Source organism: Dermacentor silvarum, chromosome 7 (genome assembly GCF_013339745.2).
Source record: "Dermacentor silvarum isolate Dsil-2018 chromosome 7, BIME_Dsil_1.4, whole genome shotgun sequence".
NCBI classification, from domain to species: domain Eukaryota; kingdom Metazoa; phylum Arthropoda; class Arachnida; order Ixodida; family Ixodidae; genus Dermacentor; species Dermacentor silvarum.
In genome coordinates, this window is record NC_051160.1 from 163,958,760 (window position 1) to 163,982,053 (window position 23,294).

General features: G+C 48.0%; 1 protein-coding gene across 1 annotated transcript; it reads right to left on the reverse strand.

The window, feature by feature from the left end:
• Nucleotides 1–3,269: 3,269 nt before the first annotated feature.
• Nucleotides 3,270–20,096, reverse strand: LOC125947245 (uncharacterized). Its single transcript, XM_049671659.1, has 2 exons — nt 20,070–20,096; nt 3,270–4,469 (listed from the first exon to the last, which is right to left on the reverse strand). Exons 1-2 carry the CDS (start codon nt 20,094–20,096, stop codon nt 3,270–3,272), a joined length of 1,227 nt encoding a protein of 408 aa, XP_049527616.1.
• Between the last annotated feature and the right edge of the window lie 3,198 nt (nt 20,097–23,294).

Genomic DNA, 23,294 nt, shown 5'->3' on the forward strand with positions numbered 1-23,294 from the left:
CCATTAACATAGTAATATCATATGGAAAACCATCCTCGTTATCAACCATTAGGTACCTTCATTAGGTACCTTCTTATCCTTCTTTAAGGTCCTTTGCAGGACATCCCAGAAGAACACGCCATCCCAGCATTCCAGGAACACGTGTTCAATCGTTTCAGGTTTCCGGCACAAGAAACAGTGGTCACCCCACGGAACGAAGAATCCCTTATCAGAAAGCCAAGTCTTAACTGGCAAAACGCCTGCATGTAATTTAAAGAAGAAGGTTTTCACCCCAGGACGCACAGGCATGCTTTTTACACGTTTCAGCACCCTGCGCCACTTTCCGCCCGAGAAATGAGTCCGGTACTATGGAATTGGGAGAACAATATCACACAAATCATTATACAATTTTTTACGAGACACTGCGCTTAAATATTCAATCGAGAAACGGGCCTCCAGGAAGCGGCACGACTCAACAACCTCTTTAAGGTAACCCTGTAGTCGACCTTCCATTTTATTGGAAGAGATGACAAAGTTGGGCAAAGCACTGACCAGTCGTACTTGGCAAACTGTGCGCAGGAAAGGATCCTGAACATCTCTAAGGTACAAAAAGCGATTTACAAGCTGTCTCAGAAATAAATGCGATAAGCTTAAGCCCCCATCACGAACACGCCGAAAAAGGTTCGTCCGACTTGTTCGTTCCCATGTCGATCCCCATATAAACACGGCAAAAACTCGATGAAGTCTCTGCACATTCACTCGAGAACAGTAGAGCACTTGTAACACATACCACAATTTACTAATGAAAAACAAATTGCAAACCGTTTCACGAGCAAAGATTGATAAATCTCTGCCCTTCCATTTCGCGGCTTTTTCTCGGATTTCTTCTGTCTGTCTCCTCCAATAGGGATCACTGTCGGTGTAATTTTCTAAGGGTACGCCTAAATACTTCACCGGGGTTGTTACCCACTGCACATTCAGGAAAAACTGTGGCGTGAGATCCCAATCGCCATGCCAAAAACCAATACATTTTCCCCAATTGACTGCACTGCCGCTTACCTGACAAAACGTTTTACAATGGTAATAACCTCCGCTATACTTTCGAGATTTGAACAAAAAACACCTATATCGTCTGCATAGGCCAGAACGCGTACTTCAGATGCATGTAGCCTGAAGCCACTAATTGTACTGCGGTTTATAATACTTAGGCAAAAGCTTTAAATAAACATGCAAAAAAGGAGAGGGGAAATAGGACAACCTTGGCGAACTGAGCAACGCACATGGATGAGATTTCCAACTTCTTTGTTAACAATGAGCCTAGTACTACAACCACTGTACGCCATACGAACAGCTTCAGTTATTACTGTGCCAACATTTGCATGTTCTAAGACAGTTATTGCATGTTCTAAGACAGTTATAATTAAGTCATGTGGCACGCGGTCAAAGGCCTTCTCAAAATCAATCTGGAGCATTGCAACTGCACCCTTCATGACGTCACAACACTCTAATACACACCTCGCTTTGTGAATGTTCGTAAATATGCTTCTGCTCTTTATTCCACATGTTTGATGCGGGCCCACTATTTCTTTTATTACGCTTTGCAACCTTCTAGCCACTATTTTCATAAAAATTTTGTAATCAACATTTGTCAGACTGATAGGACGATAGGCTGATACCTGCCGAAGTTTGATAGAATCGTTCGTTTTCGGAATAAAAATGGTATGGGAAGTGAGAAATGAAGGAGGCAGAGATTTAAACTCAAAGGCCTCATTGAATAAGCGCCCCAATATCGGAGATATTTCTCGCGTGAAGGTCTTATACAAAGCCGCACTTAGCCCGTCAAGGCCAGGGGACTTCCCGGGATTTAGGTCTTCGATTGCTTTCTCTACCTCTCCTACCGAGATTGAAAGTTGCAATCTATCCTTTGTTTCGTCATCTAATTGAGGCATGAACGCCAAAAATTCACTTTTGAAGTGGTCGATATCTACCGTACCTAAAGAAAACAGAGCACTGTAATACTCGTAAAAGGCTTTCTCAATCTCGTCTTTAGCGCCTGTCAAGGCACCATTGTATGTTATTTCTGCAATTATATTACGTTGCGCGTAACTTTTTTCCGTCCCTAGTGCGCGCTTTGTAGGCCTTTTGGCCATTACCGTTTTCTCTGCTCTCGCTCTTATAATTGCACCCCGAAATCTTTCCATGTCCAACAACTCCAATTTTTCTTTCACCGCACGGATATCTCCCTTAAAGGTTCCAGGCGTTAGACACTCTTCTTTGACAAGAGTTTGCAAGTTTGAACGTAACAGTCTCTCGTGAATACGTTCTTCATGTTTAAGTATGCTGCTTCTTTCTACAGCTTTCATTTTGATTTTTTGCTTAAATATTTCCCATTTCGGCCCAGCTTCTGAATTACTGTCACGGTACAGTTCTTGTATGCCCTCATGCACTAAAGTTTTGAAAACATCGTCATCAAGTAGTTTATTATTAGTTTTCCATGAATCCCAGTTAAATTTCCCTTTCTTTCTTTTTTGCTGCAAATGCTAAACATCACGAGGCAATGGTCAGTGAAGGAGAGGGGTGTTACGCAATAATCCTTGCACAGAGGCACAATATCCAGCGACACCTATGCACGATCTAAGCGTGCGTGACTAGAACCTTGAAAATTCGTGAATTGGACATTATGCCCACTGGTAATACATTCTCCCACATCTTCCAGAGCGAAATCGTTGATGATATCCATTAACTTTATCGTGCTAGTCTCACGGTGCGGCGTAGTACTCGTTTTGTCTCGTGCTGAGCACACACAATTAAAATCGCCGAGAAGGATCAGTATACGATCAGTGTTACAATACTCACTAATGCGGCCGAAATAATCTAGACGCTGTGCAACGTCAGTTGGAGCATACAAACAAAACACGCGCCATTCATTGCCGGCAAAAACGAAGTCACAAACTACAAAGCGGCCCGATGGACAGCTTATAACAGACTGTATAACAATACCTAAGCAACTACGCACCAATAATACACACCCTCCTGACGTCCCCACCGCATGACTGACGCACACACTATAATGCGCCGAGAACGGGCGTAACATGCCGTCGGTCTGGTCCTCGCCTTGAACTTTAGTTTCCTGCACTGCGATTATGTCCAATTCTTGTTTCATCGCAATACGATACAACTGATTTTGCCTTCTTTTAGTCGCTAATCCTCGTACATTAATTGTTCCTACGCGCAGGGACCTTTCCAACGACACAATTTTCCTGCCGGACGAGACCGCCGGCGAGACGACCTCATTTCCCATCTCGACGCTTTGTGCAGTCGCCATAGTAAGAGTTCACCTCCTTGGCGCCCCTTGTCAGGGACGACGCGCGCGTCCGAACGGCGCTGCGAGGTTTCTTCGTCACCCCATTCGCTTCCAGCGAAGCTTCGACCTGTCTCAGACGCTGCTCCTGCGACACCGCACTCACGTCGTCATGGCGACGCTTTGCCGGGGCTGTCTCCGCGTCCATATTTCCCAGAGCACTTTCGTCAACCGCTGGCTTTATGCTTGCTGCCTGCTGCGGTTGAGAGACGCTGGTCGCGTCCGAGGACTCTCCCGTGGGGCCCTCATCCTGGAGCACCGGACCAACGCCAACCGCGTTCGATGTAGCAGTCTCTTGGTGCTCACCGACGCTGGACACCGTCACGGCCGGCGTCTGCAGCCCCGAGAAGCGGACTTCCTTGTCAGCTCCCTGATCGGTTCCGCTCTTGTCGGCTGTCGCAGGTGCCGCAGCTTGCTCTGCCTCTTCCTCGTCCATGACAAGCTCGCTTTGGTCTACAACCGTAGATCTGCCCACGGCTTTGGCGTAGCTGCGAGTACATGCCTCCTGTCCATGGCCAAACGCATGACATTCGGCGCACTTCGGTACCCTGCAATCACGCCGTATATGACCCGTGTGCTTGCAACGAAGGCAAAGAGGGGCTCGTCCTGGCGCCACAATGAGCACTGTACCGCTGCCCAGGCGCATCTGGTGTGGTATGTTGTCCAGTGCGATACCCTCTTTCAAAAACAATCGCACAAGCTTTGTCAGAGAGTCAGCACATTCGAAGCCCTCCGCTTTCCACCTGTCATTGGTCACTTCCCTCACTTCGCCGTATTCACTGAATGCCCTCCGAATGTTATCGCTCGTGACATCCAAAGCCACCCAATGCAACTTCAGACGCACCTCTTGCCTGTTGGAGTCGATGACGATGCAAAGACGATCCTTGACGACCAACCTTCCTGCTTCTATAAGCTTCTTTTTCGCTTCATCCGTCCGCAGGTTAACGAGCCAGACGTGGGACATCTGGTAGGCACCTATTACAGCAACGTCCTTGATGACGCCGGCGTCTTGTAAGGGCTTTCGATAGTCTTCGATGCGGTATGGACGACCTGAGATGTCGCAGTGCAGCATGACTGCACGCTTCATAGCTTCACCTGATGAAACATTGGGCAAAATAATCCTGTAGTCCTTGGGCACGGAAAACGACGGGCTACCACGGCCGTTGACGACCGCTGTCGCAGCTCGCTCGGAGCCAACCATCCTGCGTCCGCACGCGTCAGTGACCGGGAGCAGAATCACTACGCCACGAAGCGCACATGGACACACGCACCACGATGACAATAAATACCCAACATTAACGAAAGACTGCGCGTTTCTAACGCGTTTGTGCTAGCGCGTTACGGCCCGTGTAAGAAGCTGGTGTAAGACGCTGTGGCCTCTCCGCCTTACCCCCGTATTCATAAACGCTCCTCGACTTGAACGTGACTTACCACCACCTTGGGCAGCGCGTTCGAAACGCGTTGAAGGCGGTGGCAAGTCAAGTTCAAGTCGAGGAGCGTTTATGAATACGGGGGTTATACTCTCTCAGCAGTCATGTGATGGCGTCGGCAAACGCGGTGCACGTTCCGGCATGTGTAAACGGCTGCGTAAGGGCCCATTCACACTTGCGACTAGGCGAGGTCGCGCGACCAATTGCGACTGGCGACCAGAAAACTACTCAAGACGAAAGATGTTCACACTTACAAATGCAACCGACGAGTCGCTAAACCGAAATGTATCACGATATGCCGTTCACGTCTGCTTGAAATGTCATCGCCGCGTAAAATAAGCGTCTGCGTACACGGACGTCCTGTGCCTTCGCATCTGATTGGTTCAGCTGTTCTGCGACTGCGGTCGCGCGACTGAAAAATCGAGCAGTGAGCGACTGGCCCGAAACGGTCGCATTTCGAGAAAAGCGACCATTTGCGACTACTTGCGACTGGTCGCTTTGCGACCAACTTGGTCGCGCGACCTCGCCTAGTCGCAAGTGTGAATGGGCCCTAAGACGCTGTGGCCTCTCCCCCTTACTAGAAAGTACTGCACGTTTCTAACGCGTTTGTGCTAGCGTCCCCTTAAGCGGGAGATGGTGCAATTACAATGAAGGGCGCTGTTATAACATAGGAATGACGTCACATATGGCGCGTGTCATTGGTGGAAGTCAATCGTTCGATTTAGTCTGGCGAGACTGGGCGAATTACACGGAAGATTCACGGTTTACCGATGATTCCCTCCGGAGCTTCGCACAATCATCATCATTCACCCCGTGGATATGTGGTGTTTTTTTTCATCCATTTTTATTTCCATTAATTTATCATTTCTATAAGTCAATTAGTAAGTACAAGTAATTTCCCCTATGTAGTCCTTGGTGACATTGTTTGTTGGCTTCTTATGATAATATTAATAATAATCGGGCTCCTCGGTTCCCCTTCTTCTCGTTCATTACATAGCGAGGGCTCGAATCCGGCAACATTGATGCCTTCAGGTAGCATGTGTGGGTTTATTGACCAGTTGCCATCACCCAAAAAGATCACGTGCTCGTGACTCTTGCGGCAGAAAGGATGTTCCACATCCGCCGCCATGGTGTGTGAGTGGTGGCGCTGGCGAATACTCCCAGGGTTAGTTCTAGTTGTAAAACAGATACATCAGAAAGTGGATGGGAAAACGGCTCCGCGGTAGCTCAATGGTAAGAGAATCGCACCCGTAATACGAAGACATGGGATCGTTCCCCACCTGCGGACAGTTGTTTTCTTTTTCATCCATTTTCATTTCCATGAATTTATCATTTATTTAATTCAATTAGGAAGTACAAGTAATGTCCCCTATGTTGTCCTTGGTGTCATTATTTGTTGGCTTATGATATATATATATATATATATATATATATATATTGTGAGACGACGCCCGGGACGAAGGCAGAGCTCTTCTATTGTCACACAGCGCGAGACAGCCCACGAACACCAACCCGACAAAATGATGATGATTATGAGGATGGGTATATACACATGAAGACGATGATGAACTGCACAGTTAGCGCTCACACTAACTCCCCCCCCCCGCCACCTCAAAGCGCAAGGAGAAGCGCATCAGAACGCAAACCAACCAACTAACCAACGTTCTACGTTGGTTGGATTCCTACGTTTCTGCGTTCCTGCTGGATTCCTACGTTCCTGCGTTTGATCGCTGTAATAGCATCTCCTGCTTTGGGGGCTTGGGTCAAGTATCGGGTGGTATTTTCTTTGTTCACGTTGCTCTTTTACGTTACTCTTTTTATTTCCGTTTGAAGGATTCTCATGTGTTTTTGAGTTATTCAGCCTTGCTTCATGTCTGTCTCATCACCTGGCCTCGGGGCTTCCCCGTGGTCAGCCTCGGTGTCTCCCCAGGAGCTACCGCTTGAGTTATTTCTCCGCAGTGGAACCGGCAACATTCGCGTGGCCACGGTGCCTACCGACGGGGGTATAATTAACATGAATAACCCGAAGACGATTCAGGTGGAGTTGCAGAAGGCGTCAACTCACTTCCGACAGATCACTGAGGTCCGCCAGTTCGGCAGGGGAGGTATTTTATGTTGCTCGCCAGACCACAACTGTGCCAAGGAACTGCTGAATTGCTCAACATTCGCTTCACATCCGCTGAGATGTTTCGTTCCACCGCATCTTTCATGCTCTAGAGGCATTGTACGAGGTGTAGACGTCAGTTTAGCCCCAGAATAGATTTTAGAGATGTTTTCGGTGGCTGGTGTCATCTCCGTTTACCGGTGTAGCCGAGTGATTAATAACAAGAAGACTCCAACTGAGTCAGTGACAATAAAATGTGCTGGGACAATGCGTCCGACAGAAATCAAGGTCTGGCCCCTAATTTATAAGGTTGAAGCTCTGGCTCCACGCATTCTACAATGCGCCAACTGTTGGCGATTCGGTCACAACGTGAGGGGCTGCAGATCTGCGCCACGTTGCCGTAACTGCGGTGACAACCACAATTTTAGTGATTGCTCATCTGAAGAAGAGAAATGCTGTCTCTGTAGTGGTGGTCACCCCGCTAACTACTCGAATTGTCCTACGAGAACACAGGAACTTCAAATTATAGAAGTAATTGAAAGGAGACGTTGCTCACGCCGTGATGCTGTTGCTCAGGTCCAGGGAAGATCTAAGGGATATGCAGGAGTGACAGCCCGCCAACAAATGGTTGCAGACTCAACCCTTTCCGATGCTATTGCGATAGCGGTCGAAAAAGCGATGTCAAAAGCTATAGAACGACTAACCTCAAACCTGTGGGAGACTCTAGCTCATGTGATGACATCTCAAATGATTCAACTTTTCAGTTCTGTAGCGAGTTCTAACACTAGCTTACAGACTCCTACACATCCCCTTACATCGAACGATGGGCAGCTAATATATCCCACGCCAATCATCGCAGAAAACGCTGAAAATACAATGCAATCAACTTCAACTCAGCAAACCGACAACGGATGCTTCTCTGGATCAGTGTCGGAAAACAACCAGGATGTAGAAATGGGTCTTCCGACGCTTAAACGCACCTAATGATAATTCATCCACATCTGTCCCGCACTCCAAAACCAAGAAAGTTGTTAAAGGTAGTCTTTCCAAGACAGGTGCGAACCCTAATTCTCCAAGTTCTATCCCTCAATCAAAAGCCACTAAACACGGTAAAGACAGTCTTTCGAAGAGAGATTAAAAAAAAACAGTATTTTAGAGCAAGTTATTTCTAAAGTAGGCATTAATTCATCATAAGTGTTTTAAAGGTATTACAGTGGAACTGCCGTTCCATTATTTCTGCGGCTACAGATTTCATATGTTTTTGTGCTGAATTTTCTCCTGACATTATTCTTTTGCAGGAGACTTGGCTATCAAATGGCCAAGATTTCCACATAAGAAACTATCGTTTATTTCCATTGAACCATCCATCGAGAGGGGGAGGACTTGCTTTCTTAATAACAACTAAAATATGCCACACAGCAAAAATATCATATCAGTATATGTCTACGGAGTGCGAGATACTAGCAATATATGTAACTATTCCTGGTTGTTACCCATTTTCTTTAGTTAATGTATATTTTCCCGCAGGTGTTCAAGGCATTAGACACCTTGACACCGTTGTAAAATCTTGCAGGAAAGAAATTGTGATAGCGGGAGACTTTAATTCGCACCATGTGACTTGGGGTTTCAGAACAGACTCATGTGGAAAGAGATTATCGGACTGGGCAATTAATCAAAATTTTTGTTGCTTAAACACGAAAGCAGTTATGTTTATTCAATCCCTTTATAAATCAGCATTGGATCTAACATTTGCCAGTTCAGGGATGTCCGTCACTTCCTGGTCTACAGTCGACTCTGCCTCAAACAGTGACCATCTGCCCATTCGATTTGATATTGTGTGCCCTCTTACTTCCTTAGAGTCCCCGACGCGCACTTTTGTTAATTCAGAAATTTCAGAGTATCTTAAAAGCGACCCTCAACTCCCAGATAACGGTGCCGGATGACATCAAAGCCATGAGACTTTAAGCTGTATTAAAAAAGTTCATATAAAAGGTCTCAGTTTAATGTTACCAAAGATAAAACCACTCTCCTTGGTGGAATTCGGAATGCACGCGGGATGATAGGCGACGAAAAGCTGCTTGGAAAAAACTACTTTACAATCAGTCTCCGAATAACTGGAGTGATTATAAGTTTGCAGCTGCCACATTCAAGAGAACAGTATCCCATGCCAAAGACGAATATGATAAAAAACATCATGCATTCCTCTCTAAGCCTAACAACAAAAAGCTCTGTTCAGATTCCTTCGGTATAGAAAGTTCATACAAACACCAGTGATTATCGCGTCGGTAATTCTTTCACCACGCGAGATATCTGCTTTATTAGAAGTCATATGAAAGGGCTTAGCACAACGCTTAACACCATGTTTGCCAAATGGGCTAATAAGACCTCCCATCGCGGATGACTTTGTAGAAGTCCCAGTGCCAAAGCTTACCAGTATCGTTAGATCTTTGCCTGCCTCAGCCCCAGGTCCTGATGGCATTTCCAATGCCACGCTGAAAATTTTGTTTGCAATGCCTCGTGAGGAACTTCTGAACACAGTGAATTATTCTCTAAAAAATGCTTGGATTCCCCAAGAATGGAGGACAGCCAAAATAATCCCGCTACTTAAAAAACAAGGAGCTGGCTACAATCTTGACAATATTCGGCCTATTTCTCTTGCGTCAAATATGGTAAAACTTATTGAAAGAGTTCTATATGATCGCATGATGGATCATATATCTAAAAATTCGTTACTGAGCTCAAGTCAAATAGGTTTCCGACCAGGTCTCTTCATTTGGTGCGCGCATGTAGACTTGGAAAGCCGTATCCAACTAGCTCGGAATAGAAAAGAATTGAGTGCTTTAGTGACTCTTGACGTGGCGAAAGCTTATGACAGTACCCACTACTACTGGACAGATTACAGTCCTACAATTTTCCGAAATATATAACGACATGGAGTTTTGCATTTCTAAGAAACAAAATTTTATTGTTTTCAAAACGGCTTTTCTTCGACAGAGTTCGATCAGACAAGAGGGGTGCCTCAGGGGGCTGTTCTGTCTCCTGTACTATTTAACCTGTTGATGAGTACAATTCCGCTGCGCCGGGAAGTTCATCTGTATGTCTATGCAGACGACATCGCATTTTTCGCGACAGCAAGAGACATCAATTCCCTTTACATGTCCTTGCAAGCGTTCCTAGGTATTCTAGAGAAGTGGCTTCACACCCTTCACCTGGCACTAAACATAAACAAAAGTGCAGTCCTTGTCTTTCCGCTTTCCGGGCCGATGCATTTATCATTAGTATAGGATCAGAGAACCACCCATCAGGTAGAGTCACTTGAGTACCTGGGTGTCACATATGATGAAAAACTTAACTGGAGTTCTCACATAGAAAATATTGTAACGAAAGGGGCACGAGCTGTAGGTTTATTACGTAGAATCAGTAACCGGCGTTCTGGTATGCGAAGTGACACATTAATTATGATCTACCGTATGTATGCACGACCGATTCTAGAATTTGGCTGTGTTTTGTTTTCCGGAAGTGCAAAATATAAAATACGACCACTTGTTCTTTTAGAAAGAGAAGCTCTTCGAATATGTTTAGGTCTGCATGAATTCGTTGCTAATAACGTTATACCAGGAAGCGCGATTACCTTCTCTTGACACGAGATTCCGCATGCTTACGGTTCAAACATACTCAAGGACTTATGAATCTCCTCTTAGACGTACAGAATATATACTTATTAGTGAACCAAATTCATTTTTTGAGAACACCTGGCCACGGTTACATACCCCACAGGTTGTATTTGTGCAGGCACAATTAGCACCTTTAAATGTTCACATTTGGGAAGTCATTCCGTTTGATAGGTCCACATTGTCCCTTAAAGTAGAATTTGCAGACATTTTTCCCACTAACGCAAAACTGCTGCCACCAACATATTTGAATGACCTTTTGTAAGACTATTTGGACCATTTCCCAATAAATGTAATAGCGACTGATGCTTCCTTGTGTGAGGAGAAGGCAGGCGTGGGAATTTATTCACGATCCCTCGATTGGTCTTTTTCACTTCGCCTGCCAGATTACACATCAGTTTTTCAGGCCGAACTTCTGGCAATAGTTCTTGCATTGCGAAAGTTACCGCTAAATGTCACAAAAGTTATTATAGTTACAGATTCCCTTTCTGTATGCAGCGCGCTTAACGCGTCTACAAATTCGACAGCTTTGAACACGTTTTATACATTAGCTCCACCCCACCTAAAGTTAGTTCATTTAGTATGGGTACCAGGCCACCGAAACATCCAACTTAATGAAATAGCTGATTCTTTAGCACGAGTTTCTTTAAAAGGTCCGGCGATATCTGTGCCGCCGGCAACTGCGCAGATCACTGCAGCCAGATATAGGCAGTTTTCTTTGACTGAAGACAAGAAAAGCCTCGCATTATCAAAATCTACAGATTTTATACATCTAAATTATTCTTGGAACCGACAGTGGTGTCCTAACCGACAATTCGAAGTAACATTTACAAGGCTGCGTTGCCGTATTCCACAACTAAATTTTTATTTACACAGATGTGGTCTGGTGGCATCCCCATTATGCTACCTCTGCAATGAGCCAGGATCCATCGATCACTTTTTATTATCGTGTCGGAGGTTTTCTAATCATCGACAACGATGTTTGGAAATCCCACTTTTCAATCTAGTACTGCCATTAAGCAGTTCAGTTATACTCTCACTTGGAGCCACGGTGTTAGGATATAGCCACGGGAATGTTTGCCGAGCCATTTATAATTTTCTTTGTGATACAAAAAGATTGCCTCATTAATTTTTCCCATTTTCCACGATTGATTTATTTATCCTTCAATAAATTATAGATTTAATAAATTCAGAAAGTAATGTCCCAAAATCACAATTGTATTATTATTAATATGATTATTCAAAATTTACGTCTACCGTTTACTGTATTTAATTTATTATTAAATTCATATCACTAGTCTTATCTAGGCAAGGCTGACTAACTGATCATAGACTACTTAATTCTTTTATTATCGTTTCGTTTCCCATCGTGAATTATTCACTTATTTTCCTTTAATTTTTATTACTAATTTATTTCTAAACTAATTTATCTTAAATTTCGATCATAATACCGCCCGGTTCGAGGCATATCCCCCACAGTGGGTTGTGCCATTGATTGAGGCATCATCATCATCATCATCATCATCATCATCATCATCATCATCATCATCATCATCATCATCCCCCCTCACGAAAGCGGCCGGTAAGGCAGCGAGTCAGAAATGGTCGGAACGCCGAAGATACGGCTTCAGGCGAGAGACGTGAACAATTTCAGTGCTGCGGCAACGGCGGTCAGTAACCGAGGTAACAGGAGCTACGCGATACTTCACGGCAGATGTTCTTTCAAGCACGGTATATGGGCCGCGATACCTGTGAAGAAAGTTTTCACAGAGCCCTGGCAATCGAACAGGTGTCCACAGGAGCACTTCGTCGCCTGATCGGAACGAAATGACACGACGGGTCGCATCACAACGGACTTTCCTCTTGTCCTGAATGGTCGCGGTGTGGGCGCGCGCAATTTCGCGGCAGTGGGCGCCGCGGGCGGCGAACTCATCTGGTAGAGATGTGGATCGAACAGAAGGTGTAGAGAGAAAGGTGGTGTCCAAAACAAAAGACGGTGCACGGCCGTACACGAGGAAAAAGGGGCTGTAGTTTGTTGTGCGTTGAACGGCAGTATTATATGCAAACGTGTCGAAAGGAAGTATAGTGTCCCAGTTTGTGTGGTCGGGTTTCACATACATGGAGATCATGTCGGACAGAGTTCGATGGAAACGCTCGGTAAGACCATTGGTCTGGGGATGGTATGCAGAGGTAGTCTTATGAGTGGTGTTTGAGGCTTGCAGGACTTCAGCAAGAACATCGGAAAGAAATGTCTTGCCACAGTCACTTAGAAGAACACGAGGTGCACCGTGGCGCAAGATAATGGCTTGCAGGACAAACTTGGCGACCTCAGAGGCCACACCAGAAGGAAGAGCTGCCGTCTCAGCGTTGCGAGTGAGATGGTCCACGGCGGTGACAATCCAGCGGTGACCCGCGGGTGTAAGCGGAAGGGGTACGTATAAGTCGATGCCCACGAATTCAAAGGGAACGGAGGGGCACGGCAATGGTTGCAAAGGGCCGGCGGGAAGAGAGGTCGAACGTTTTCGATGTTGGCATGACGCACACGAACTGACGTACTTGCCAACACTAGTTGACAGGCCAGGCCAGAAACAGCGAATCTTAATGCAGTCGTAGGTTTTATGAAATCATAAGTGGCCAGCCGTTGCGTCGTCGTGAAAAGCTTGTAAAATTTGCAGTCGAAGTGAGCGAGGGACGACTGGGACCCATCGGTGACCGGTAGGGTGGTAAACTTGCCGCAATAATGAGCCATCATGAAGTTTAAACCGCGCCAGTTGTCGTCTTAAGCGGCTGTTGGGAGGACGGGATAAGCCAGTGAGCCGGTCGATAATTGTGCGGCAGTACGTATCTGCACGTTGGAGGGAGGCGAGGTCTTCTGAGGACAGAATGTCGACGGAGGTCACGAACCGTACCGGGGCCATGGTTGTGGTTGGTTGGCTGGGCGGTGCCGAACGGAGGGAAGGTGAGACAGGGGCATTTGGCGACAGGGGGCAACGAGATAAAGCGTCAGCATCTTGATGTTGCCTGCCAGACCTGTATGTGACAGTGTAGTGGTACTCCTGCAAACGCAGAACCCAACGGCCGAGGCGTCCGGACAGATTCTTCAGGGAGGACAACCAACACAGAGCATGGTGGTCAGTCACAATTGTGAATTGGCGGCCATATAAATAGGGGCGAAAATTTTGGATGGCCCATACGATGGCGAGGCATTCTTGTTCGGTGATAGTATAGTTTCGCTCAGCAGGAGAAAAAAGTACGACTCGCGTAGGCCACGACTTGCTCTTCAGACGCGTCGTTTCGCTGCAGCAGGATAGCGCCTATTCCATGCCCACTTGCGTCAGTGTGGAGGATAGTAGAGGCTGTGGGATCAAAGTGACGAAGCACTGGTCCTGATGTGAGGCATCGCTTGAGGGTCTGAAAGGCGGCTTCACATTCATCCGTCCAGGTAAAGGGTATGGTCGTGATCAGGAGTTTATGAAGACGAGCTGCGATAGTCGCGAAGCCACGGACATAGCGGCGGAAGTGCGACGCTAATCCGAGAAAGCTGCAAAGGTCTTTAGGTGTGGTTGGTGTTGGGAAAAGCTGTACAGCAGTGACCTTGTCGGGATCTGGCTCAATGCCGTGCTTGCTGACCACGTGACCTAATACTTTGATGCTGCGGCTCGCAAATCGACACTTCTTAGGATTGAGCTGGAGACTGGCCTTGGCTAGACACGTGAGAACGCCATCTAAACGTTCTAGGTGCTGGGAGAAGCTGGACGAAAAGATGACAATGTCGTCCATGTAACATAGGCAGGTTTTCCATTTGAGGCCGCGTAGTACGGTGTCGATCATTCGTTGAAATGTGGCTGGCGCATTGCAAAGACCAAAAGGCATTACGTTGAATTCGAAAAGGCTACAGGTGTTGCAAACGCCGTCTTCTCTTTGTCGGATTCATGCATCGGGATCTTCCAATATCCAGAACGCAAGTCGATGCTCGAAAAGTATTCGGCACCTTGTAAGGTATCCAAAGCATCGTCAATACGGGGCATAGGATATACGTCCTTACGGATAATTTTGTTTAGTGCCCTATAATCGACTCAAAAGCGTACCGAACCGTCCTTCTTTTAACTAGGACAACAGGAGACGACCAAGGGCTTGCTGAAGGCCTTATAAAGTTCCGTGCGAGCATGTCGTTGACTTGGTCTTCTATAACTTTCCGTTCAGCAGACGATGCACGGTAAGGGCGGCGACGAATGACGCGGGATCCGTCGGTTTCGATGTGATGAGCGGCCACGGTTGTTTTACCCAAGCCATCCGAACACACGTCAAAGCAAGATTGGTGTTTCCTTAAGATGGTCAGCAAGGCATCAGTCCGAGTTGGGCTCAGATCTGAACTCACAGTGGCCCTGAGAGCACTGGGTGAACCGTCCGTGGGCATACACTCGGCGAAGGAGGAAACAGGCGAAGCAGTGACGACACATACTGGTGCTGCGTCGATAAGCATGGCAACAGTGGACCCCTCCGGCAGCAGAAGTGGCTCGGACGTTGTGTTGTAGGCGGTCAGACTGGCGCAGCCGCGTGAGAAACGCACTAGACAAGAAGCGATGGCGATTCCCCGAAAAATGCAGCGCTGAGAAGGGGAAACCACTGCGTCGCCGTCGATATTTTCGCTAGATCTAATGGTGAGAATGCGGGCTTGGCCGGGTGGAAGAACAAAATCTGCCGCTGTGACAAGGTGGGGCGGCGAGGAATCGGCAGCGTCACAGAGCTCGGTGTCCGTAATATGTATAAGTGGTTGTCCGCACGAAATGACAGCAGATGCAGCTGAAAAGAAATCACAGCCTAAGATGATCGGATGAGCGCACGACGAAAGCACAGTAAACTGTATATGATGGCGAATTCTGTCAATGAGGACACGAGCAGTACACTGTCCGGTAGGGTAAATCGGACTGTCATTGGCGCCACATAAGACCGGACCAACATACGGAGTTTGCACTTTTCGTAGACGGAAGCATAGTGCGCGATGAATAACAGAAATGGCGGTGCCAGTGTCAATAAGAGCGTCGACAAAAACACCTTGCACAGAAATAACGAGTAAATTAGTCGGGCGAGCAGGAGGAATTGGGACAGTTCGCAAACAAGCAGTTTCTCCTCCAAAAACTGCAGCGTCTAGTTTTCCGGATGGTTGTCGAAAGAAGGGGAGGCAGGACGCAGGGGCGATGAAGTACGGCGGAACGGAGACGGGGAACGACGACGGGGTGAGCGAGAAGACCGGGACATGTTTTGCGATAACGGAGGTGAGGGCGAGCTACGTGACGAGGATATATGGGTTCCTGGAACGTAGGTGTCCGATCTGGGCACATAGTCTCTCTCATAGGCGGAATAGCCACGCCGTTAATCATGCTGGCGCCGGCGGCAGAAACGAGAGATATGACCACGAATGCCACAGTAGAAACATACTGGGCGGGAAGGGCACCAGGTAGAGTCGTATGGTTGCACGGGGGCCTTCGCTGCCCTCGAGGCCAGGTGGTCGCAGACAACGGTGGCAGGTGCAGATGGAACTGGGACCGCAGGCCACGAAGCAATCTCGGCGTAAGAAGGTGCACAAACAGGCGCAGGGGACCGGGCATGTGTGACACTTGGCATGGATGCCAGTTCTTCTTTGATGAGCTCGCGCAAATTGGGAGGAGGAGCGCGCAGAGACGCAATGGCGGTGTTGGCTGGACCATGGCCGTGAAGCTCCTCTCGCACAATGATGCGGATGAGCGCTCGCAACTCGTCGTTGTCGGTAAGGTGAGCGTCACAGGAGGCGCGTGGAAGACGAAAGGCGCAGATCGTGGCAAGGCGTTGGCATGTCGTGATGATGTCAGTAACTGAAGTGGGGCTCTGGACTACAAGAGCGTTAAAGGCAATGGATTTGATGCCCTTCAGGATATGGTGGATACGTTCCCCTTCGGGCATGTCACTTTGAGCGTGACGATAGAGAGCCAGAACGTCTTCAATGTAAGAAGTATAGGATTCCTCGGCTCCCTGGATGCGGGTAGCGAGCTTCTGTTTCGCTACTTCGGAGAGCCCAGCAGATGTGCCAAATATCTGTCGGAGCTGCGCAGTAAATGCTGGCCAATCAGGGAAGACGCGCTCATGGTTGAAGAACCAAGTTTGGCCCACCTGCCTCAGGTAGAAGGCAACGTTGCGGAGCTTGTTTGACTCGTCCCAATGGTTGCAAGCGCTCACCCTGTCGTACTGGTCAAGCCAGTCTTCCACGTCTTTGCCGCGAAGGCCAGAAAAAACCTGAGGGTCGCGTTGCGGTGCGGTGACGGACCAAATAGGCCCAGCTGGCGGAGCTGAGGTGGTAGCAACAGTGGATGCGGTGGTTTGTGCCATGACTGGTGTTGGCGAGCACAAGCGTCGACCCGAGCGAGCAGAGCTCCACTATTGTCACACAGCGCGAGACAGCCCACGAACACCAACCCGACAAAATGATGATGATTATGAGGATGGGTATATACAATATACACATGAAGACGATGATGAACTGCACAATTAGCGCTCACAATATACATATATATATATATATATATATATATATATATATATATATATATATATATTGACACGTATACATGTTTGTCTTTCAGCGGTGGCCGTTTTCCACCGGCTAACAAATGTTATCGCTCGGCGCAGGACGCGCCTGTATCGGAAGTTTCTGGAACGTTATCGATGCTTCTTTCCGTTGCCTGTTTTAACCGACGCTTATGTTATCTGATTGTATGACCGAGGCGAATTGTCTAGAAGTTTCTGGAAGACCCGCGGGCATCAGGGATTAATCTGGAACCTTCGATGACTCAGGTATAAAAGCCGACGCGTTTCGCCGCTGATGAGATTTTCGACGATCGCCGACTGTGTTCGCCGCTATCGTTGTGCTTTGAGTGTAGCTTGCTTTTGTGGGCAGAGGTTCGCCCAATAAACAACCAGTTTCGTCATACACCGTTTTACGACTGTTTACTTCAGCGTCACTACTACGTGACATCTGGTGGAGGTGCTGGGTATCGATCCCCGTACCTCTCAAGACGTGGGATGCCATCCTTCCGTACGTGACCTTCGCATACAACACGGCCATGCAAGAAACGACGCACATGGCGCCGTTCAACCTGGTCTACGGAGGGAAACCGGCAACGACGCTTGACGCCATGCTACCGGATGTCTCCGACGAAGAAAATCTCGACGTTGCCACCTATTTGCAGCGTGCCGAAGAAAGTCGACAGCTCGCCCGCCTGCGCATCAAGAACCAGCAGAGAACCGACAGCCGACACTACAATCTTCGACGACGCTACGTCGAGTACCAGCCCGGAGACCGTGTTTGGGTCTGGACTCCGATACGCCGACGAGGACTTAGCGAGAAACTCTTACGTCGCTATTTCGGACCATATAAGATCATCCGACGTATTGGCGCACTGGACTATGAGGTCGTGCCAGACGGTATTTCGCAATCACAGCGGCGCCGCGCACGACCTGAAGTCATCCACGTGGTGCGTCTTAAGCCTTTCTACGCCCGCTGACGAACTTAGGTCCTTTGTTGCTTTGTTATTGTTGCCCCTTTCTGTACGCGTGGTTTTGTTTTCGCTTTCGTGTTTGTAGCATCGGGACGATGCTTTTTAAGGGGAGGGTATTGACACGTATACATGTTTGTCTTTCACCGGTGGCCGATTTCCACCGGCTAACAAATGTTATCGCTCGGCGCAGGACGCGCCTGTATCGGAAGTTTCTGGAACGTTATCGATGGTTCTTTCCGTTGCCTGTTTTCACCGACGCTTATGTTATCTGATTGTATGACCGAGGCGATTGTCTAGAACTTTCTGGAAGACCCGCGGGCATCAGGGATTAATCTGGAACCTTCGATGACTCAGGTATAAAAGCCGACGCGTTTCGCCGCTGATGAGATTTTTGACGATCGCCGACTGTGTTCGCCGCTATCGTTGTGCTTTGAGTGTAGCTTGCTTTTGTGGGCACAGGTTCGCCCAATAAACAACCAGTTTCGTCATACACCGTTTTACGACTGTTTACTTCAGCGTCACTACTACGTGACAATATATATATATATATATATATATATATATATATAACCCTCCGTATAGGAATGTTATGGTATACACCTGAAGTTACTCGGAGCTAGAACGTCAACGCGAACGCTTAAAACGCACCGCATTGCTACGCGTGCATTCACTCTGCGAAAGGTCGTCTGCTCCGCTCAAGCAGTGTAAGCGGCGCCGCAGTCGAGGAAGGAGCGCGAAAGAGAGGAGAAACTAGGAGGAGTGAAGGCGGAGGAGGAGAATGTCGCTACTTTACGAAGTTTAATAGGCTTTAGTTGGCGCTAAAGCAGTCTTGCCCACCGACGCATCCGTGTTAAGCAGAAAAACCATTCCCCTTGAACGCAGGATACGGCGTGGCTAGAGATGCGAAGTGCGGGAAAAAACGGGAAAATTCCGGGGAAAAAAAACTGTTTTATTTTTTCGTTTTTTTCGGCGCAGTTGGAAAAATTGGCCAGAATTTCCGCGGGGAAAAACGTACAGAAATAAAACTTAGGCACCACCCAGCGTTGAACGTGAAAGCGAAACGCAGAACGCGAAAACGAAACGTCGCGCATGATACCGAACCACTGACCACTGACCATCGATATCACATAATGTCAGCTCCAGCGTCAGCGTGGCCTCGTCATTCGGGTGCGGTTTCTCATGTCTTGGTGCGCGTTATTGTTCAACTTTGACTTTCCCTCGTGCACTTGTGCAACCTGTGGCGGAAGTCCGCATATGAAGCCGTGTGGAAGCATATTCTGCAATGGTACGGCCAATTTCCGACGTGTGGATGCAGTTCACGGTAGGGGAGACCTTCACGGGCGGGAAGACGTCTTGATCAATGTTTACATAGTCGAAGCCACGATGAAATAGCCACAGAAGAGACATTTCAGAGTTCTTTGTTCTAACAGCCGTAACAATTCTAAGAAGCCGCACCCGTTCACACAGAACTGATTCAACTGAACGCGTTCGCGGTGATGCTTCTGGCTTGTCTTCGATTTGTTAAACCCTGCATTCGTTTGTGAAAAGGCAGGAAGCATTTCACTTCTGTTATTTCAATAATGAGAGTTATGGCTTTTGACATTTGGTAATAAGCTATTGACTGTATGCTCAAGAAAATTTGTTCTTTTCCATTTTTTCCAAAATTTCGGAAAAAACGAAATTGCTCAGAATTTCCGGAAATTTTGCATCTCTAGGCGTGGCTCAGCTGCCGGTGTGCTTGCTCCTTCATTCCGCGAAGACCAGGTGGCGCGGCGGGCGGCAGCGCACAGAGACTCGCGACGACGGTGGCGCGGCGGGCGGCAGTGCAGGCCGTAGAAACTCTATTGTGCAGGCGCAGCCGCGAAGTTGGATTTCCCTCAAAAGGATGCTTTTTGCGCATGTGACCAGATCTGGCGTATAGGAGCGTGAGTGGCGTGTTCAATCAGATGCGCAGCTCTGCACCCGAAAGGGAGCATATGCAGTAACTCTAACCTCCAGCTGTCCGAATTTGGCGGCCATCCCATGCAGTCAAGACTTTCTTCAACATTGCGGCGAATAATTCACTTGACGGAGTTGTCGGCTCCAGTGTCTACAAGCGCGACGACTTCGTGGCCGTCGAGAAGCACGTCGAGGTCGGTGGTTCTCTGTCGTGCGTTGCAGTTAAGACTTGGCGTCGGATCACGGCTGCGTCGCGTCGACATGTGGCTGGTACGTCGCGTCGTCAGGTCGTCTTTCGTCGGCATACTCTTGGCTTCCAGGCTTCGTCGGTATGACGGCGTGTCGTTGCTGCGTTGTCGAGATAGATCTTGAAACGTTGTCGTCGGCGGTGGAGGATCTTCGTCATTTCGACGTACAGCAAGCGCACCTCCATCAGTTGCTGCTTTTAGTTTTCCATATGTGGGCTTGCGGACCGACCTCGAGCTGGGCCAGGGTATGGTCGTCGTTGCAGGGACAGGTAGGAGCCTGGTGACGGTGAACGGAACGGTCGTCATGGCTCCACTGTGTAGCGGCGAGGTAGTCGGTGACGTCACGTGGCCGCACGCCAAGCTGTGGACGTGGTGCGTGGACGGCGAACCCTCGTAGGCCCATCTCGCGGTATGGGCATCGGTTGTAGACATGGCCGGCTTCCCCGCAGTGATAGCAAGGCAAGCGGTGGTCGGGAGCGCGCCAAATGGTGCTCGGGGCAACGGGTTGGCGTGCTGGCGGCGGCGGACGACGGAACTGCGGCGTTACCGGGCCCTGGCGCGAAGGGGGAACATCACGGCGGGCTACGGCGGCGTACGTCATCGCTTCCGGCTGAGGCTGCAGCGACTGAGGGACTCCGAGGGACTGATGGATATCCTCACGTACGACGTCCGCAAGCGAAGCCACTTCAGGCTGTGATGAGGGGAACAACTTCTAAAGTTCCTCCCGCACGACCACTCTAATAGCCTCGCGCATTTCGTTGGTGCCCATTGCTTGGATTTCTCGCTGCGGCGTGAACACTTGGTGCTTACATTGCCTAGTGCGCATTTCCAGGGTTTTCTTGATCGTCGTTGCCTCTGTCATAAACTCAGATACGGTCTTCGGCGGGTTGCGGATCAGGCCCGCGAAAAGTTCTTGCTTGGCCTCCCGCATCAGGAAGCGGACCTTTTTCTCCGACATTTCCGAGTCGGTGTGCCGGAAAAGACGGGTATGGATATGGTATTCATGTATGGATCCAAACTAGCTTGATGCTAAGGATCCAGATGCTTCTCATATATTTTCATAATTTTGTATCCTTCTGGTAAACAAATTCAATTCAATTCAATAAATCAATAATCTCTTCCGTGAAGATTGCGATGGTCTCATTGGGCAGCTGCACTAGAGCTTCTAGTTGTGCTTGGGCTCGCTCTTTGCGCACGACGCTTGTGAATGTCTGTAAGAATCCATGTCGAAACAGGTCCTACGTTGTTAATGTGGTTTGTCGATTGTCGAACCATGCCCTGGCGGCACCTTCCATTGCGAAAAAGACATGGCGCAGCTTGTCTATGGTCGAGTTGTTAAACGTAGCGACCCTTTCATACGTCTCCAGCCAGTTTTCCGGTTCCTCAAATGTTGATCCGCGGAATGTCGCTGGCTCACTGGGCTGCTGCAGCACGTTCCGCGTTGGCGACACTGGTGCTGTCATTGTAACCGTTGTTGTAGCCGTATGCTTCCGGGCATTGTCAGGTAGAAGCAGGTTCTCTGGTAGCAGTCCTTGCTGCCTACGGCTAGGTCGCTGGTCCTTGGTAACGTTGGTGCGGTCCTCTGGTTTCGGGCTTGGACGGCGGCTTTGCGGGGGCGTTCGGTGCATGAACGTAAACGCAACTTCACCACATGTCACGTGGTAATGACAACCAAAAACGCAATAGCAAAAGTGTGAACGACGAAACTATCCTACTGAAAAAGCCCCGTATTCCTCATAACTCCTATATCCAATCACATCATATGACATATGGGAAAAACGGGTTTTTATATGGGATCCTGTATGTTTCATATCGGATTATTGGATATGGGACTTATGGGGCATATAGATTTTTCAGTAGTGATATATAACTCTTTATTGGGCGAACCTGTGCTCAGAAATACAGGAGAGACTTTTCGCGATCCCGCTAATCAACGATAGCGGCGAACACGCTCAGGTATCGTCGAAATCTGACCTTCCGATCAAGCGTGTCGGCTTTTATACATGAGTCATCGGAAGTTCCAGAGTAAACGCTGGCGCCCGCGTGTCTTCCAGAAAGTACTGCACAATTCGCGTCGCGCATACATGCAATCAAATTACACAAGGTTTGGTGACAACAGACAGACCAAACCATTGATAAGATAAGAACCATTGATTGATGGAACCATTGATAAGATTCGAGAAAATTCCGATACATGTGGGCACGTCCAGCGCTGAGCAATAACATTTCTAAGGCGGTAAAACCTGGTAAAAGGCGGTCACCCGAGAAAGACAAAGTAGACAGGCCAATATGCAATGGCGGCCTGATAACGCGTTCGGCCTGATAATGGCGGCCTGATACGCGTTCCACTCTTAAAGGCGAATCTTAAGCGCCCTCCAATTTTTTCAAGGTAGCGCCACTCCTGCTTTCCTGCTGGTTTTCTCCTCCCTGAACTGCACTGGAGCGCCCCCAAGAAGGGTCAAAACTAATGAGGGCGTGCATAAAAACGGGAATGTTTGGTGTGAGTTATCACTCCGAATAGAAACATGTATGTTGTGATAGGAGTGAATCACATATATTTAATTTACTTTCTTAACATAACGCCGTTTTATGCATTGAATCACAAGATTAACGGGCACGCCAATGCATTTCGCCACAAGGTTTGGTAATTATTATCTCGAAACTGGTGTCATCTTGAGAATTCGTTCGAAGTGGATACTCCACGGCTAGATTTTGTAAATTGCAGTATGGGCCGTAAGTTAATTAGTTAAGAGTTTAATTGATGAATGTTTTTCAATCAGTCGATTATGTATTTCAATTTTTTGTGCAATGTCCGCCTCTTCCAGTAGACCAGCTCTCATCAACTAGGTTTGTGGAATCTGCTGCAGGCAACGTTTGAAAGATTTTGAAAGTGCTCACTGAAGCACTCGGCTATATATATATATATATATATATATATATATATATATATATATATATTGCCGCGACAACTTGGTCACATTCAAGTTGCGTGCCCTTCGTATTGGACACTGTGCACGCCGTACCGTGGTGT

Coding starts and splice junctions, on each gene's coding strand:
- LOC125947245 (XM_049671659.1), bottom strand. CDS start 20,096: ATGGCCGCCAAATTCGGACAGCTGGAG. Junction 4,470..20,069: donor CCAAATTCGGACAGCTGGAG/GTTAGAGTTACT, acceptor TCCGTGCCCAAG/GACTACAGGATTATTTTGCC.